Below are 18,933 nucleotides of genomic sequence, written 5' to 3'. Positions count from 1 at the left end.
ACTTGTATAAAATTAAGAAAAGTGGTGCCTAGCAACATCTAAGACAGCTTCTGTTTTGACTAAAAAGATGTTGCTTGAACAATTAGATCACTTGCTTGTGATTGGTTAGAGAAATTAAGAGTTCATCCTAAAAAGAAAACAGCAATAATGAATACAATGTCAGACAAATAACGCAGTGAATGGAAATTCGGTTTGATTACCAGGCTATGTGCCACTTTAGTTAAAAGGCAAGGTAGTGAAATGATTACACACAATAACAAAGAAGTTACTGCTGTTTTTATTTTAATTATGTGATCATGTTACACCTTCTTGAGAATATTATCATGCACTATTTGATGGAAACACACTGCTAATTTTTGAAATATGAAGATCAATGCAAAAAATTACAGTACATCTGCAGGTGCAGCTCTCTATTTTCATTTAACTGTTTATCCTTAAGTCCCCAAACCATAACATAGGCCATAAGCTTTCCATTAGCTACCAACAGGTGGAAATGCGAGCTTGCTTTTCTAAACTTTAATTGCCTAAAGTCACAATCTTGAATCATCATGACACAATAACAGAAGCTAGGAAAAGGAAAGTACACCTTCACATGGACGAATATCTGAAGCAGAGCAGTTCTGAGAGCAAGGTGATGCAATGACAAGTAAAAGATGATGCGCTACAGGAACATCCAACTGTGAATGGCGCCCCATTCCCCTCTATTTCCCCCCGGTTCCAGTGCTTCTTTGATCGGAGTCGTCTTTCATCCATAGACGCAACATGACTACAAGGTGACGCAGTTGTTCCTGCACTAAATGAATTCCAGATTATGAGCTGAGCTCTCCTGGATTTCCATATTCAAATTCTCCAGGCAAATCTCATGCAGTCAGTTGCTGATTTCCACAACAGGGATGAGGTTTTTGTTGATGTCTCACCGCTGTGGAGACAGGCCTTCGTCTGCCACCTTGTCTATAGTTTCTGATTTGAGTTCAAATATCTTCTGTTCGCGCTCAGCTCTGGATTTTTGTCATCAAGGGTTGCTTCAATGGATCTTTTTTAAAAGTTGGAACATGATCTTGGGGGTTTCTGTCCATATTATAGCAAATTTACTCAAAAAGAAACACAAAAAGCATTGGGATTTTTGATGGGCAATGCTAAATCTGCGGAGTGCTCTTTTACACATTGGGAAGCTGTCAAAGCTTCATTGTTGAATGGGTTTTTACAAAGGACTGTAAGCTTGACTACCAATTAGGTGCATCAGCTGCAGTAATGAAGGCTTTGTATTTGCCCATGCTAAAGAAGGAGGAAATCTGGTCACATATGGCAACAGGGTTTGTGTGATCACCAAAAAATCTGAGAGATACAAGCGAATCAGATGAGGTTTCTCTGCAGGGCAGCTGTGCTTTAAGTAAGTCCTTTTTATTGACGTACTCCTGTTTCTCATCAGGAGGAACCAGCTGAAGTGGTTCATACACCTAGTAACTCTAAAGTTTAGCAGGTTTTGCTGATCTAGTTCAGTGTACAAGCTTAAACCAGTTTAATTTCAGGCAACCTGACAGAACCGGCAGGCAAGGATGCCGAGAGTTGGCAGCATGGGGCTAACAGTTAATTAGCAGGAGCCCCAAGATAGACAGGTTAGCTCAGTGCGGCAGTGTGGTGCTCTCCTGTTTTGTTGTGAAATACTATAGATGACACATCCACATACTACTATTCTGACCAATGTTCACCAGAGAGAATTTTCATCAGTAAGGAGCTGGTGCAGGTTATGTTGTCTAACGTTATGTTACACGCTACAGCAACCTTGTTTTGATCTGCTCCATTTGCCTTGTTAGTTTCTGCAATACACTGTTAAGACAAATCAACAATTCCTGTATTTGTTTAAAATTAAAGGCCCTCTAGCTTTTCAATGGAAAACACACACATAATTATATCAGCAAGGATTTTATTATAAAACATATTTAGGAAAACTCATTGAAGGTTGAAGTCCCATTTTATTTATCATTTTAATGTTAAACTTTGGTGGTGGTGGTGAGAAATACAAACAGTGCTGCTACACTTCTATTTGTGGGCTCAACTGCAGCGGCTGCGGAGTTAAAAGCAACACCTAGTGGCAAAATTTGGTATACCAATCTCTTCCAGTGTTTGACTTTTCATCAAACCAGTTTGACAATTTTTACGCCAGCTCAACCGTAGCAGCTTAAAACTTAAAAATCAAACTTCCCTTTGGAGGAGAAGGACAAACTTGGAGTAAACCCAGAGAAAGACTCCAAACAAGCCAGAGAGACTTCATTTACCAGCATGTGTCAGATCACCCAGGAGTAGCTAGAAGAACTTGCTGGAGAAAGTGTTCTACAGTGTTTCACAGTTCTGGTCATTTTATTATTGTGATTATGATTGGACAAGTGAATTCAAGAATCAGTGTTCAACTCACAGTGGATTTTTGAAGCCTATATTAATACTCAAAACTTACACAGGCCTGTTCTTTTTTCACATGACAGTAGCAGTAAATATAATGTGTTGAATCTTCAGCTGTAGTAGTATGTGTGAATCCTCCTACTCACTCCACAGAGTCCCTCTCACTCAGGACTGAATACAGGACCAATATTTTCAACATACAATAGCAAACCACTTGGCAGATTATCCTGTTGGAGAAATGCTACACTCTCAACCTGTGCATGTGTATGTGTGTGATATGGGGTGAGTGGGGGCCGCAGGTGCCAGACAGGCGGCCGTTTCACACCCGTCTTCTGTAATTGGCCAGAGCACCCCATCTTCCTTCAATAGGACCCCCCCAGACACACACACACACACACACACACACATACACAGGAATGAAGCAAGGCCAGCTCGGGCCTGACGCCACCGCAACCATGACGCCAGCCAATTATAGCACCGCAAGGCAAGGATGCGTGATAAAGTCACCTAGCAACTGCGAGAAAAAAAAGAAAGGGGGGTGGGGAGAGTGAGAGTGAGTGAGTGAGTGAGTGAGCAAGAGAGAGAGAGAGAGAGAGATTAACAGGCATGGACAATCAACCAGGCACCAACCAATTATGGAAGAGTGTGATGCAGTTGCTTGGCAACCCAAGATGAATGAGCAAGTGAGAGAGAGAGAGAGAGAGCAGGTTGGATTCAGTGAGTGTAGAGGTATACAGCATGTGTGTGTGTGAAGGTCTGAGGTTACAGCAGGGTTTTTCCAGAATCCACATGAGACTATGGTGGTACCTGCTGAGGTTGGGGGTGGGGCAGAGGTTGAGGTATCAGGAGTCAAACTCAAGCTGGAGTGGCCATGCTAGTCACATAATTATACTTTACATCACATCTAGATGTTTTATATATTTTTTATATTTGAATGTATTTTTTGTTTCCAATTCCAATTCTACAACTTACATAAACAATTGCATTAAACAGGAAGCCTGCATTAAATTTTAATTAATCTGTATAAAACTGTATAAAAACATAAGTTATATGATTTTTAGGACAGGAAGTGCTTATTATTAGAGGACACTGTTTAGTGAGGATGTAGCATTTTTTAATGTTAGAATAAAATATGTTTGCAAACATTAAATGTCAGCGGGTGCATTTAAATGTCATCTAGCACTGTGAATTGTCTGAGGTTTCCACTGCTGTCTGAAAATTTAACAGGTTTTAAAAAATGTCCCTACGAAACACAAAAATCAGTTTGTGTGTAGATGATTTAAATTTGGATGTGTGGCCAAATGACTGGTTTTGAGATCATTACTGTGCTTGCTCAGACATTTCCTCTTCATCTTCTTTATTCTTCTTCTTCTGAAGAAGAAGTTTTCAGTGTTGGGTATAGTTTTATGTAGATAAATAGTGTAACAAACCTCCATTATTGTTCAGCTTAAAAATTCTGTCTAAATTCTGTCATTTTAACTTAAAACTTATTAGAAAAATTAAAAGGGTAAACAGTTATACATTTACATATAATGAGGATTCTAAAAATTTTGGAAGGAGATATGCGTATTTCCAAAATATTTGGAGTGTCCGTTTGAGCTGCAATGTACATCCAAATATTGCATCAGGTACGCTTTGCAACCGCAGAAAAACGTGCCCGCACACTGAGTCGATGCTCCCCTCAGACATTTCATTCAGTGCAGCCGTTCGAAAGAAAAACTCTCATCTTACACTCTTTCCTAAACTGCTTAGCTATTCTGCTACCTCAGATGCCAAGTATGTGATGATGTATATTGTTTTGGACCGCTGCTTGAATAAAAATGAGAATACAATTATTAGCCCTCTACGGTTTTTAGAGATCAGATTAGATCCAAAAAACAAAAAACAAAAAAACAAACACTGACTCAGAGCAGGTCTGACTGTGTGCTTTAGAGGTTTAATGAATTAATTTGTACATTTTTTAATGTTACAACTCATCCCTAATGGAGCACTTTCATACAATACTGTATAAGAAAATAAACCTGACTTCACATCACAGCTGCAGTTGAGAGACACTGTACAGAGGAACATTATCACTAACATTATATGGAATTGCAGCACATTCTCCTGACAGAACTCACTATAATGATGTTTCTAATGGCCTCCAGTGTGCACTATGTAAGTGGCAATAAGTGTATTGATGCTGTGCAGGCTTTCTGCTGTTGCTCCTCCGTACATTCTCTGCTACGTTAATCCCTCCCTACATGTATGTTCAATGATTTATGGTTATAATAACCCAAAAAGAGGATTAAACTAATTAAACCACAGTGCTGCGCTTGTAGAGAACACATCGGGAGGGAATACTCCGCCCCCACATTTTACCACACACGCACACACACACACACACCAAGTGAGGAAGCTGCAGTATCTTCAGGGTGTATTTATTTCTGTGAAAAATTCAACCTTTAAAAGCTCATCGTTGGTTAGCATGACTTGACCGTAGAATCATCAGAAGATTAAAGATACTGCAGCTAACAGCCAGGCTACCAGAAAGCTAGCTGCTCCATTCTGGATTAGTTATAATAAAGCTACAGCTATGAGTTCCCCCGGCTATGCTAGGTGCTGCCCTGGAATGTAATACTATACTTAAAGCCATGTGATGGTTGGTGGGATCGTATAAGCCTGTATCACGCTGGATTAATGATTCCAAGGTTGCTAGTATTAATACAGTGGAGGTCTAGAGGCTATGTACCGTAATCCTGGTGAACACCAAGGAAACTGCTAACAGTGGATGATGACCACTGGGGGCCATGAAGCACTCCTCATACTATAAATGATGCTGTAGTTAAAGCTAAAGTTGAATAATGCTAGCTTCCGGTGGTACCAGTCTGCACAGGCCTCATGGTGCAGATAACTGATGGATTCAGCCTCAGCCTCTGAGGCTAAGATATGTCCAATCCAGAAGGCATTTTGACATGAAAACAGATGAATGGATTTATAAGAATACAAATCTGTCGTGCACTGTTTGCGATTACTTTAAACATACTGAAGTTGCTCGAAGCAGCGATGAAAACAATTTCCAGTAACAATGTAATTCATGAGCTTTCTCTTCTAAGGTATTTTCGTGAGTTCTTTTGTGGTTACCACCTGTAAACACAAAATGTCATGCTCAAACAGACAACAGCACTGTCTGAAAAACACAGCCCCTTCACTGATGTCCAACAACTGTATAAACAAAGTGGGAGAGGTCAGACAGAAGACTCCATCATAAAACTGTCATGTAGCAAGTAATCTGAACCTGGGAAAATTTGCCAGTACATTGATTACTCTGCCAAATTAATGCCATATTTCTATTGGCCTGCCAATAATTGTGACTAATGCTAAAGTGATTGTCCTTGTGATAACTTTTTGAGATTTGTAACATTGTGCCTCATAGTATTGTAAACCACTAACTAGCATTCAATATCTTACAGTTACCTAAAATAGCAACACCTTTTTACTGTATGCCAAACAAAAAAATTGTTAAGAATAGTTTGACACAGGACTTCATACATAACAAACACAATGAAGATTTTCTGCTTGCTGTACAGACTTTATTGTGGAATTGATTAATAGGTTTAGTTTCTGAGCGAATCTGGTTTCAGAAAAATATAACAAGCTGTTGCTTATCGAATAAACTTCTTTAAGATGATGTAGGTAAACATATTTACTTTGAGTTCAGGTTACTTCATTCTGTTTGAACTGAAGAAAATTATGAATTCATCAGAATCTGCATCACTCAAATTCATCTTCATCTTCTCATGTTTCTCCTTCATTAACCCACAGCCTCTCTCCACTTGCTAACACTTTGGAAAGCTCATGGCAAACAGCCCCAGGATTAGCCCGGTGTGTGTTCTGTCTGAGGGTCACTGAGAGGCCAGCTGTAGTTAGCAGCTAAAGCTGCATGTCAGACCCAGTCCGACACGGCTGAATTAGCATTGTCATTTACTACCAGACTATCAATCATCAGGCAATTACTGAGCCACGGCCTTTTGGCACTGACGTGGTACCAAGACTCAGAGGAAATTAATAAATCTAGAGGATAATCTGAGAAGCTAAAGAGCAGAGGCCCTAATCTCTTTGACAAAACTGAAAAATCTGATGTTTACTTTGCAGATTTCTCCTGAGCTCAACACACTCACAAGGTTATGTGTGAGCTGGGTGTTATGCTTAGCCTTAGTCAGTGGTCCAGGTTTAAGCACAATGAAGTTACTACATCAACAGTAACAATGCTGTCAATTCAGACACTTGCTTTTTTTCTTAAAAACTGTAAAATCCTGAATAAAGTAATCCCCTACAACACGTGAAGTCTCACAGCCATCATCACACACTATGCGCTGTTAGACCTGTACTACAGCCAGCTCTGCCTCTTGTTCTTGTTTTGGGCTCTTCTGTCTACAGTTTCCTCTTCAGCGGTGAAACACACCATCAGTGGGACCGAGGCCACATTTTTTGGTGACTCAATACAAATGACACACATGGATACAATCCTCCAATATTGATGTGAATACCCTCAAATTATTGCTGAAAGTCAGCATTGCAATGTCATAATCATTGTTTTTTCTTATTAAATTCAAAGAGCGGTAGTACCAGAAATATTAGCATCTCAATATAGAGTAATTGTGCTGAAGGTAAAAGTAATGAATGTAATAAGGGTCTTACCAGTATGAGTCCTCTGATGTGCCTTCAGATGGGAGCTCTTGGTATAAACCTTCCTGCAGCCATTGAACTGGCACCGATGGACTCTCTTTTTGTTTTCTGGTACATCTCCTCCCAGACTTCCTCCTCCTCCCTGCTCGCTGTCACTGAGGGCTCCTCCTCGGCTTGGCGGTGACGGTAATGCTCGTGCTGCCACCAGCTTAGCCGCCCCTAACCCTACCTTCTTCGCCACAAGTTTGAGAGTTAGCGTGCCATCTGCAGACGCTGTCAGTGTTTGTGTGGTTTTGACAAGGTGGCGGCCGAGCTCTGGTGACGATGGTGGCGTTAGGGAAGTAACGGCGGCGCTAAGTTGTGCAGCACTGACTCCTGTGAGGACTTGGTCCTTAGGTGTGAGGCTTTCAGTCCCTGCCTCTGCTTGGATCTTGCTGGGGCTGGGCACCTGGAGGATTTTGGTCTGGACCTTCGGGAGAGTTACCAGTAGTGGAGGTGGGCTGGGCTGGTCAGGGAGACTGGGGAGGAGGGGGTCCATCAGATCCTCATCACTGTCACCGCCCTGCATGAAGGCAGGTGTTAACAAACAGTCCAGCTCCTCATCAAAGAGCTCAGAGAGTCGCTTGGGCTCCGTCTGTAGATACCGCTCCAACTCTAGACATGTCTGCAAGAAAAGGAAGCAAATGAACATCAGTCAGACATAGATATACTTTACACCTGTTAGTTCAGCGTTTCTGAAAACTCCAGTCACACCAACTACATATGCAAGATACTGTGCCAGTGAAATGTTTAACACAATTCTCACATACAGTACATGGCAGTGGATACGAGTAGGCAGAAATCCTACTCGTATCCACTGATTGGCCACAATCATATTTCATATTTCAGCAAACATGGCCCATTGAGTCAAGCCAAGTCAATTTTATACAGTACAGGATGGCCTTCATAATCTGACAGGCTTTGTTGCTGTTATCTCAATGCAAACACCATTACTGTTGTTGAAGCACCCATCACCACTTCAAACTTATTATGTATTGAACTTTTTACTATTGCTGACTTTGCTATGATCTAATGTTGATGGATACAGCACTCTTTAACCTCACTACATTATAATTAGGTATGATATGGTTAATATGTTGGAGGATTTTGGCAAATGATGCATTAGAGGACAAGGCACTATTTGCCTCTTACAATTTTCTCTGACAATAGTATATTCAGTAGTTTCCCCAGACTGCAGACTTTTCAGAGACTATAGTCGATATAAATTCAAATATCCACTGCAGGCTTTATATTTCTGCAGCTGTTGACCATGTCACCTGGCACACAGCAGTCCTGAGAGAATGAGGGATTTAGTCTGATTGATCGTTGCTGCCTGGCCAAGCTCTCCAGAGCCCTGAACTGTGGAAACCTTGCCTGTTTCCCTCTGCTCACCCAAATCAACCAGCCATGGAAATTATATCACAAGATAAAGGAAGGAAGGAGAGCAATATGACGGAGGGAAAGTCAAGCAAAGAAACAAAGGAAAAGGAAGAGAGATAAGGATAAAGGAACAAAGAAAAATAAGCGACCACTTCTATAGTTGTTTATTCAGTCTTTATCCAGAAGTAACACAGACATCTGTGCAATTTTTCAGCATCTATAAAGTCCAAATTTTGGCAGCAGGGCAGCATCACCACAGTGTTTGGTCTGCTGGCCTTCAGTGTTTTGGTCAAGTCCAAAGCCTTCCAAACCACCTAAAAGAACTGAGCCAGAAACCTTTAGGTCATTACTTATCAAACCAAAGGCTACTCCTCTCCTCTCTAAACTTTTTTGTTTGGTGTAATGCCTGACCCTTCTGATCCTTCCTTCGACAACTGCGACTATACTTTTGAGAGACCTTTATAGCCAATCTGAGTTCCACTTTGATCGCTCACACCTGCAGCACAAAATCTAAATCGTGCATGCGTCATCCCACAGGGTAAATAAGACACACAAAGCTGTTGCTTTTGAAAGGTTTACATTTGAGAATCAAGGGACCCTTTTGTGATTGCTTGGTTTTTATTAAGAGAGACAGCAGGTCACAGCTCTCTAACAGTCCACTCAACATTTTCTTTAAAAGGTACCTGGCTGCAGCACTATCCTGCAGCATAGTGCTTTTACTGTATCTACTTGGAAAATGAATTTCCTCCGTTTGGCCAAAGGCCTTTGGCAGCTGAAGGTTCTCATCCTGATCCTCTGGCTCTTTCCACCTCTACCATTGGAGAAAATTACAGCCGCTATACAAATGTGTTTTTCTTAGCTGCAGCTGGTTGACTCGGTCCATTCAGACAGGCCAGCGCTGGAGCTTTGCTCTGCTCAGCCTCAGTGACAAGACAGACAAACCAACACATAGTCTGAACATCTGTTGAGTGGTGATAAGCTGAACTTCCCTCTCTCCCCATTTCTCCCTTTTCTCCCTTTTCTTCTTCTATTAACATAATGTCTTTTTTCTTCAGGATGCTCATTTGCATATGAATATAAATCAAAGATATCTCTCCTGGGGTTACACTGCTTCATAAGTAAACTTGTACAGAAACACAGAAGAGGCCTAGTCAATGTCTTCTGCAAAACTGATATGATGTGAGGAAAACCTTCTGCTTAGTCTTTTGTCTAGATTGTTGCTATGATTTGTTAACACTGTTATTCCTCACAGTAATTACTGTGTGTAACATGATATCAAGTCAAGCATGCTAATGGAAGCTATTATATCTCTGTTTGAATTAGATCAGTCATTGAAAATACATCTAGAATCCAATATAGAGATTATCCAACAGACATCAGGTTATCTGAGTGGAACTTAACAAAACCAAGCAGTCAAGTGCTTTATGATGAGTACACCACTTGTGGGACACAAATAAGAATGCCTGGGGTGAAAGTCTGTTTGACCCACCCATGCACATAAGAACTCCACATGACAACTTTGTCGCTCTTTATACCTCGATCAGTGGAAACACTGAAAACATGACTATAACAATATAGTCATCTGCAATATTCATTAATATTAAAATATATCAAATTTATTTGATACATTATTTAATTAAGCTTCAGTGAAAATAAATACCTATTCTCATGCAACTGAAGTTGGTCACAGCAAAGTGGATACATTTGAAAAAAAAAAAAAAGCTTATAAGTCAACCTTGAGTACAGAATAATGTATCACAGATAGAACAATACCACCAGCTCTCAAATACTTAAATACAAGTCAATGTGCATGTGGGTAACTTGGCCATTTGGGCCAGTACTGTTAGAATGAATTTCTTTCATTTCCATTTTGTTTCACACAGCAACAGATTCAAGATACGTCTTGAGGACATAAGGGTCACAAAGAGAAGTACTATGATATATAATTTATGTAGTCTTTCTTGCTAACCTGTAGGATCCAGACTGTTGCTGCTGTTTAATTAAAAAATATATAAAATATAAGATCTTTTTCTTTCTTCTATCTAAATATTTCTCCTTATCTGTACATGTTACATTTATTATTCATCATCCTCAGACACACCTGCAGCACCACGAATATTAACTAACTAATAATATATAATAATAACTTTAATACAGTATTTACAGTGATTTCAGATGGAATACTGTATCACATACTGTATGTGCTAGGATTAGAAATCTAAAATAGAAAGATCTGTGTGTCTGCTGGCGGGGACTTGACTGATGCTAAGGATTGTGGGAGGTGGGCGGGGAGAACAGAGTGCAGAGAGAGCCTGAGGCTGTGGAAGAGGAGCGAGTGGCAATCAAACCCACGGCTGCCAGTGAACACACTACCTCTGACATCACAAGTATGACCTTCTCCTTCGTCTGTTTCTCCTACAAACCCAGAATATCAGGTAACAATGACATGTACGGCCTGCAGCATGTGTGTGTGTGTGTGTGTGTGTGTGTGTGTTTGTGTCAGTGGCTGCTGGATAACAGCTCAGACTGATAGCATGTGTAGGGCTCACCTCCTGTCCCCCTGCTCAGTCCCACACCATATGGAGAAAGGTCACATCAAAAAATAAACTCACACGCACACACAAACACGCACAGCAACACTTCTTTTCCCTTTTCACATAAAAAATATTCTTTGACTGACTGTGGGAGCATTTCAGTTGAAAGGTGAAAAACATCTGCTTCACTGACAAAGACAAAGACAGTGGCAACATAACAGAAGGAGTACAAATGTCAACTAGAGTCCAAGAGACCACTGCAGTAAGAACCATCCAATCAGAAGGCCGCAGATTCTGCTGTTGACCAATTATGGCAAGTTAGAGGAAATAACTCATAATTTTTTTTCCAAGTTTTGTTTTTTCAGTTCCAAGCAAATCCACAAAGAAATAGTGCTTTTCTCCTTTTATCTGAATCAAGTGTGTTAGTATTTATATTGGACGTCATCTGTATGTAACCATGAACCCATTTGGCCCCCGATTTGTTGATGACACAACGGTAAACTTCCAATTCAAAGAAGTGAACATTTTTTTTCAGTCTGTATGACTGAGGTGAATGTGGCATAAGGTGGAGAGGTTTGTTCCTAATTGCAATAAATAAACTTGAACTGTGATTTCACTGGATTGCAGATTCTCCATAGAAGGTCCCCTGATGCTCATGAATAATGGTGTTATTGCCTGTAGTATATCATATACCAAACACAGTGGCAATACTGTCACTCTAATGTTCATTTCCAGTTATAGAAACACTTATTGGAACTCATATTGCTTGATGTAACTGAGTATTTGTTTTACAAGTTCAAAGGCAAATGCAGAACTACCACTGAAGTAAAAGTCTGACGCTGACGGTTCGTAGCACACTGCTTTTAAATCTGTAAATATCTACATTGAAACTTTTTTTGTGCATGATTGGTTTGTGGATATATTTCATACACAGAGCTGAAGGTAAAAACAACGGAAAAAGTCTACTTTCATCCAACATCCTCTGTTGCCTCAATTAATGTTTTTTAATGTTTGATTCAATATCTCAGCTAAAACAGCTACCAGTGTGCAAGTCCTGCCTATGTGTGTGTGTGTGTGTTCTCAGCCTGCAGAGGTCCATTAATAATGAATGCAGAGAGCAGAGGGCTCTGGATGGAAACGCTAAGAGCTTTTGACAGACAAAAGATCATTGAGGACAAAGCTCAGCAAACAGACTGAAGTGGGTTCAGCAGGAGATGCTCCGTCTGTGTTTGCATGCACGCAGTAATGTGACTATTTCCAACATTTCCATTAGGACAATGGTGAAATTAAGCCATTTACGTGATTCTGTAAAGTGACACTTCCCATAATGATCTGACTAACATGTTACTGCCACAAAACATGACTGACTGAAAAACAAGAGGAACATCCACAGTTTTCTTTTACAATTATCTGCATTTTCACAAAGCGTAGAAACAAGGTCAGTGACTGATTCAGCCCATCTCATTACGTCCTACACCAATCAGTAAATGTTAAGAATGTGACATGAAGCATCCTTTTGTGACTTCCTGATTTAGCATCTTTTACTCATCATCTCAGTTTAATTCAGATTCTGAATTTGGTGTAGGTGCACAAGACAAATTTGATACTTCTGGAACCGTCCCTTTCTTTTTTCAATAAAAATCAGAAGCAAAGATTGAGTAAAATGGTTGTCTTATTTAGGGTTGTGACACCAAGGGCTTTCTCAGACTAAAATACAACTTAGAAACAGTTAAATCAGTTAATGGTTTCAACTTTTTTCTACTCATGGCATTCACAAAACCAGTACAAGTCTCCTTAAAACTCCTGATACTTCTAAACAAAGGTCTACAAACAGAAAAAGTTCTACTTCAAGTGATTTTGAGCAGCTTACCTACCATACTGTTTACCAGCTATAATAATTCATGAGTTTCCGTGTAGAGAGGACAAGTGACTCACCCTACTCCTCAGATTATGACAGACAGGTGAAGCAGCAGCAGCTCACTCAGAGGATATTTGGTGGGGATCATGTGATGTAAATCTGTACAACTGTACATCCACATTTCACACATCATCTCTGTTTTTTTTTTTGTTTTGTTTTATTTAAATTTGCTGACCAGTTTTAAATGCTGAGATCCACTCTGACATCAGCAGCCACAGTCGGTACTGGTGACGAGACAACCCAGCAAGTTTCTTTGTGCAAATCCCCAGTTGTGCACATACAAATCCAACCTAACCCAACTGCCAGAATAAGTGTCGGCATTGTATGTTTCTGCAAACCAGGGCTTATGAAATGACATACTGGTTGCTTATCTGTACTTTGTAGATATTTGGTAAAAAGAAGCAAAAAATAGTGGTATTATATTCTTTTACCTAAACATGAACAAAGTGTTGACAGATCATAACAGGTCTTCATTAATTAACACTTCCTCACATTATTGCCGTTCATTTTAATATAGCCATGCCACAGTTACATTCACGTGAAGATTCTCCATGAATAAACCGAACACAGCGGTAAACTGATGTTCCAGTGTTTAGAGTCACTTTCCCCTGAAACTGCTGCAGAAAGCTTCCTTGCGCGGATTTCATCTCCTCCGCTGTAATCCTTTCAGTTTGTTCCTGTCTCTCTTTATCTATGTGTGCATTAGTGTGTGTTTATTTTCCCTCCTTATTATACAGCTTTGGGCTTCAAATGATGTTTTTCTCTTCACTTTCTCGTACAAATAGGTCCTAATTAAAGTGCTCTGGCGTCCATAAACTGCTTTTGAAGCTCTACCTCTTGATGGATCTCGCTCTCTCCACACAGCAGGCTCTGATCGCTAATTAGCCACTCAAAAGAAAAGGCAAAAAGAGGCTCTTTATTCAGCTAATTTGCTGATGCGGCTGTGTACACGGCGGATGTGTGTGTTCGTACGAGTGAGAAGAGCATAATGACTTTTAACTGATGTGTGTGAATATGTAATGCCTCATGCTAGGGAGTGTGTACAATATCAAACGGGTGCTACTGGCAGCGAGCTGCTTCCTTTATGTCTGAACAGGCATCAGTGCTGCAGAGTGTGTTTGGTGCTTTGTTAGAAACTGAAGTGCAGTTTGTGTGAAGCTCTCTGTGATGAAACTGTCTGAGTTACTGCAGCAGCATCTGTGTGGAGTCACATCGAGTTACAACTGCCTATCGTGTAAGCTGATCAAAATAACGTCAAGCAGGATACATTAACACTCACCTAAAATACGCTAAGTCGTTCTAACATCATTTCCTCCTTATTCGCATGGTGTTCAAATTCACCGCAATTATTTTTAGCTGACATTTAAAGTGTGTATTTTTTAAATTACGCGCAATAAAAGTCAGGAGTAATGTTGCTTCCTCTAATGTACCTCATGGAGATAATACTACGCAAGTAATTAAGGATTTAAAAATGCTAGAAGCAGACACCCTTGAAAGTGGAAAATAACGACTCAACTGCAGATTTTTATACTTAAAGTGAGACAAATCTGTTTGCTTTTACTTTACTGCAGTGAAATCTGCAGATTTCCAGATGCCAAAGCAACCGAAACAGCTTCAGCGTCTAATGCTAAGCATGAAATACTCCACATGGCCTAAATGAACACGGACACCGTTGTGCTGCAGTGTTGCTTGATTGATAAGACCTTGTTCAGAGTCAGTGTGCCAGTTCATCCCAGAGGTGCTGGATGAAGCTGAGGTCAGGACTCTGTGCAGGCCAGTCAAGGCCTTCCACACCAACTGGGAAAATCACTTCTTTGTTGACCTGTTTGTGCATGGGAGACACCATCATGCTGAAACAGGAGATCCTCAAACTGGAAGCACAGCAGTGTCTAAAAGGATCATGGTATGCTATGCCATACTTAGACAAGAAAAACTGCTCTAGACCAAATGTTTACAAGCAGGGATGTTTAACATTATAGCATTTAAGCATGTAGTGCAGCACAGCCCCATAGAATTCATAAACTGTCCTCTAATGCAGCCTGAATTTCAGCTTCCTTATACACAGCTGTCATTTTAGAGACGCCAGTTTCCCCATATACACGGCAATGATTTCAGATCCAGCTGCAGATACGAGCCGGTATCATTCTGCTGGCTGGAACCGTTCATTTGAATATCCTGAAAACATCAATAAACAAACAGAAACCGAGTAAGTAGTGTGCATTTGCTTCACTGATCAAGTATATTTTCCATTGCTTCCTTCTGAGTTTATGTGACTCAGTGAAACCAGTCTCTGATCAGCTGCTTGGGTTGAGTTACAAAGAAACAGAAACAGAGACTGTTTGTTGTTGCCTGATCCAAATATTATGAGCATCACTTGTCACATGTAGTCATTTTTAGTGTTGTGGTTATTAATGTAATTAATGAATATTCTGATTGATATGTTGACAAATTTTAATCCAGTCCAGTCTTTTCCACTGTTCTCCAAATTTTTTTCTCATGACACCATCACATACATGACACTGCTGCCTACTAACAACAAGTCCTGACTAAATGCTCTTTTGCTTTGTGTGACACTCACAACAGTGATGCAGACGCTGACACATTATTGCTGCAGTGACAGGACCAACAGCGTGTTCGTGTGAACGCCTGTGTGTGTGCCGTCAGTGTGTTCAGGTATCCTCTCGCTCTTCCCTTAATTGGAAAAAGCAGCACCACAAACAGAGGAAGAGTCCTGATGTGAAAAGCAGGACAAGACTTCAATAAAAGATGTTAATGGAGAAGGTGGAAGAACAAGGCAACATCACTACAGATGAATCAAATGTCTGAGGTGTTGAAAGGGCTGACATCTAATGCAGCTGTTTTGATGATGTAACAAAATTCAGATTTCATTCTCATTGAAAATTTAAAATGGATCCAACACTTAGTTTACATGAAAACATGCTTTACAAATTTGGCATTTTTACCTGATATGCAACTTCATGATTCAAGTATATGAATATATATAAATATATTACTGTTATCATTCAAGGGCCAATTAGAAAGCAGTGAGCTCAAGAGACAAAGAAAGATAATTAGCCAATGAGAGTACGAGTACAGACTGAGCTTTACACACACACACACACACACACACACACACAAAGAGCGTCACCTCCGACCTCCAGCCTCAGCCAATGAAATTTTAATCAACAGTTTCTGATGGAGGAGAGCACTCAGACTCTCCTGCTGTGTAACTGCTCTCTCTCTCCCTCCCTCTCCATTTTCTCTCAGTCTCTCTATCTTTTCATGCCTTTGAGCACTCCCACCTCCTCCTACTCCTCCCCCCCTCTCCCCTCTATAAACACCTCCTCCCTCCTTTCTTTTCAATTCATTGCACACATTTTCACTTGCTTCTTCCTCATTCACAAAGCAAAGGTCACCTGCTCCTTTTTCTCCTCCTCTTTCCCGTTCACTTTTGTCTTGTTCACTTTCTTCTCACATTTTTCTCCACATCTCATCCCACCTTCCAGCTTCTCGGTGAAACAGATGCACCATCTAATCATTGCAGCATGATAAACTACAGCAACCATCTTACTGTTTAATATAAAATCTTTTTTTCACAAGCAGTCTCAAAGAAAAACAGTCAACTGATGATTCTTAGAGGTGACAGTGATTTACAGTACATATGAATATGAACGCTGCACTCGGCTACACAGGCAAATCACAGTCAAATGAAAAGGAAATCTATATGCAATGAAATAAACAAAAACAACCCAATGTGGATTTTTGCATGCAATTTGAATTAAAATTATTGAGCCCAGCTTGGTGATCTAAGTATTTAACATGTGACTGTCTCCCCCCTCAGAGTTTTATCTTACTTTTCAGTCGGCATATTAATCTAGATTAATTTAGGGTTAAGTCTGCTTTCTAAAACTTTTAATTTATTATCGTATATAAAATCATCGCCTTGCTGTCCACTGCAGCCAGCTGTGCTCATCTGTGATCCCAAACATCAGACACAGTTCCTCACTCACACATCATCAGCACATCATCCTGCTACGATTTCACATCAGCAAACAGTAACGTTGAAGTATTGTGCAGCCCTTGTTAGAATTATAAGCGAGCAGCTTCAGCTCACAGTCTTCTTTGTCAAATGTTAATGGTGGAGTTGGATGCAGTTTAGAGACGCAAATTCAACCTCTTCACAGGTGAATGATTAAAAACCATCTAGAAAAACTTCAGAAAAAGTGTCTGTGTGGATTTTTACTCGTGCTCTTTCCCTTTCTTTTTCAGACAAGACTGTAACAGCAGAGATGTTATCCAGAACACACTCACTCATCCTGTCTCACACACACACACACGCACACACACACACACACCTCCACACATAATTTTCACTGTCCACGGTTATTAAATACAAGGACATAAAATTAATTAACAGCTTAATCACTCACATGCACACACACACAGAAGCATACACACACACATGGAGCTCTGAAAGGACAAGGCAGGTACGGCCTTTTAATTTGAAGAATAATTTAATACTGCTTAACCAGGCTTACGGCCATCTCTCCCCCCCAACCCTCTTTCTGTGGGTGTGTGTGCGTGGGTGTGTGTGTTCAAGCTATTTCATTAACTGGCAGAATCATCTGTTCCTCTGTCTGTTGTGCTTTCTGGTAATGAAGCTACTCTCTCTCTCTCTCTCTCTCTCTGTCTGTCTCCCACTCTCTGTAGGTCATTTTTCATGTCGGACAGCCTGTCCTCTACTATGAAGCATTTGTCCAGCCTGGAAGAATGATGTGCTTGCTGTCCACGCATCACATCCAGACAGTGCAATTAATGAAAGGATCTGCTACGAAACATCCCAAACATCTGAGAGCTGCCATATGCGTGTCATGGGTTCAGAAATTCTTTCTTACTTTTACAGCTGTATGTCAAATCTCAGTGCACAAACACTGATGATCTGTTGCACTTGAAATGTTGGGTTTATTTTCTTTTAAAATTTTCTTTTAGTTTATTTTGCTTGCAAGAACTGTATTATTTTCATGTACACATACTTCCTCCTTTCGTCCTTTGACCCAGTGCGTCTTGCTGATGTTACTACTTTACTATTGTGTAACTGTGCAAATACTGTAGTGTTAGTGTATTGCAAGATGTTATTTCAACATGTTCTTGGTTTGAAATATAAGAATGTGATATAATTAATCCCCTCCTTAACTACATTGTTATTTATATTTTATAGTTATTTTATATTCTATAGCTTTTTCTGTATCTCACATCAGTGTTCTCTCTACAATGACTCTACTGGCCCATAGGGATCATTAATGCTCGGTTCTTATCTAATTTGAGGATAAAGCATTTGAATAAATCTCATCAGTGATTTTCCTCTCATGTAAATAGAGTTTTTGTCAGCCACAATGTAGCTGAGATACTTGAAGCACTGAGTGGTTTTCACTCTGAGTGCTTCTGTTAACTTCTATTCAGAGCCACAGACCAAAAGTGAATGTTAAACACTCGACTAGAGGAAAACCATTGACTCCCAAACTTAAATAAAAGTAAATGGGAGAGGTAAAGAGACACTTTCGCCAAGTGCTTTGATAGAAACTTGTCCTAATAGAAACAAAGAATGAACATAAACCACATGATGATGTTCAGCTTGGATGAAACACACCTTGTGGAACTATCTTGTAATTCATAAAAACATTCACATTTACATTTACATTTTGCACTCACATTTTTAAGGTGTTGAGCTCGGCCCCTTTCTTCCATCTCATCTTAATGCTTCAGCATACCAAGACACTTTGGACAATGCTATGCTTCCAACTTTGTGGCAACAGTTTGTTGAAGGCCCTTTTCTATTCCAGCATGACTGTGCACCAGTGCACAAAGCAAAGTCCATAAAGACATGGCAGGATGAACTTGGTGTGGAAGAGCTTGACTGGTCCACACGGAGCCCTGACCTCAACCAAAAAAATCTTCTCAGAAGAGAGGAAGCTGTAATAGTTGCAATGAGGGGGACCT

At 40.2% G+C, this 18,933-nt stretch overlaps 1 protein-coding gene across 1 annotated transcript in view; it reads right to left on the bottom strand.

Moving 5' to 3' along the window:
• Nucleotides 1-18,933, bottom strand: part of klf7b (Kruppel-like factor 7b) — a 54,641-nt gene that overhangs the window by 10,061 nt on the left and 25,647 nt on the right. Inside the window, exon 2 of the mRNA XM_046403781.1 lies at nt 7,078-7,729. Within this exon, the coding sequence (XP_046259737.1) occupies nt 7,078-7,729 (652 nt within the window). The remainder of the gene's footprint in view (nt 1-7,077; nt 7,730-18,933) is intronic.

Source organism: Scatophagus argus, chromosome 11 (assembly GCF_020382885.2).
Source record: "Scatophagus argus isolate fScaArg1 chromosome 11, fScaArg1.pri, whole genome shotgun sequence".
Taxonomy (NCBI): Eukaryota; Metazoa; Chordata; class Actinopteri; family Scatophagidae; genus Scatophagus; species Scatophagus argus.
Note: the sequence above shows the minus strand (reverse complement) of the source record. Positions and strands in the feature narration are given on the sequence as shown.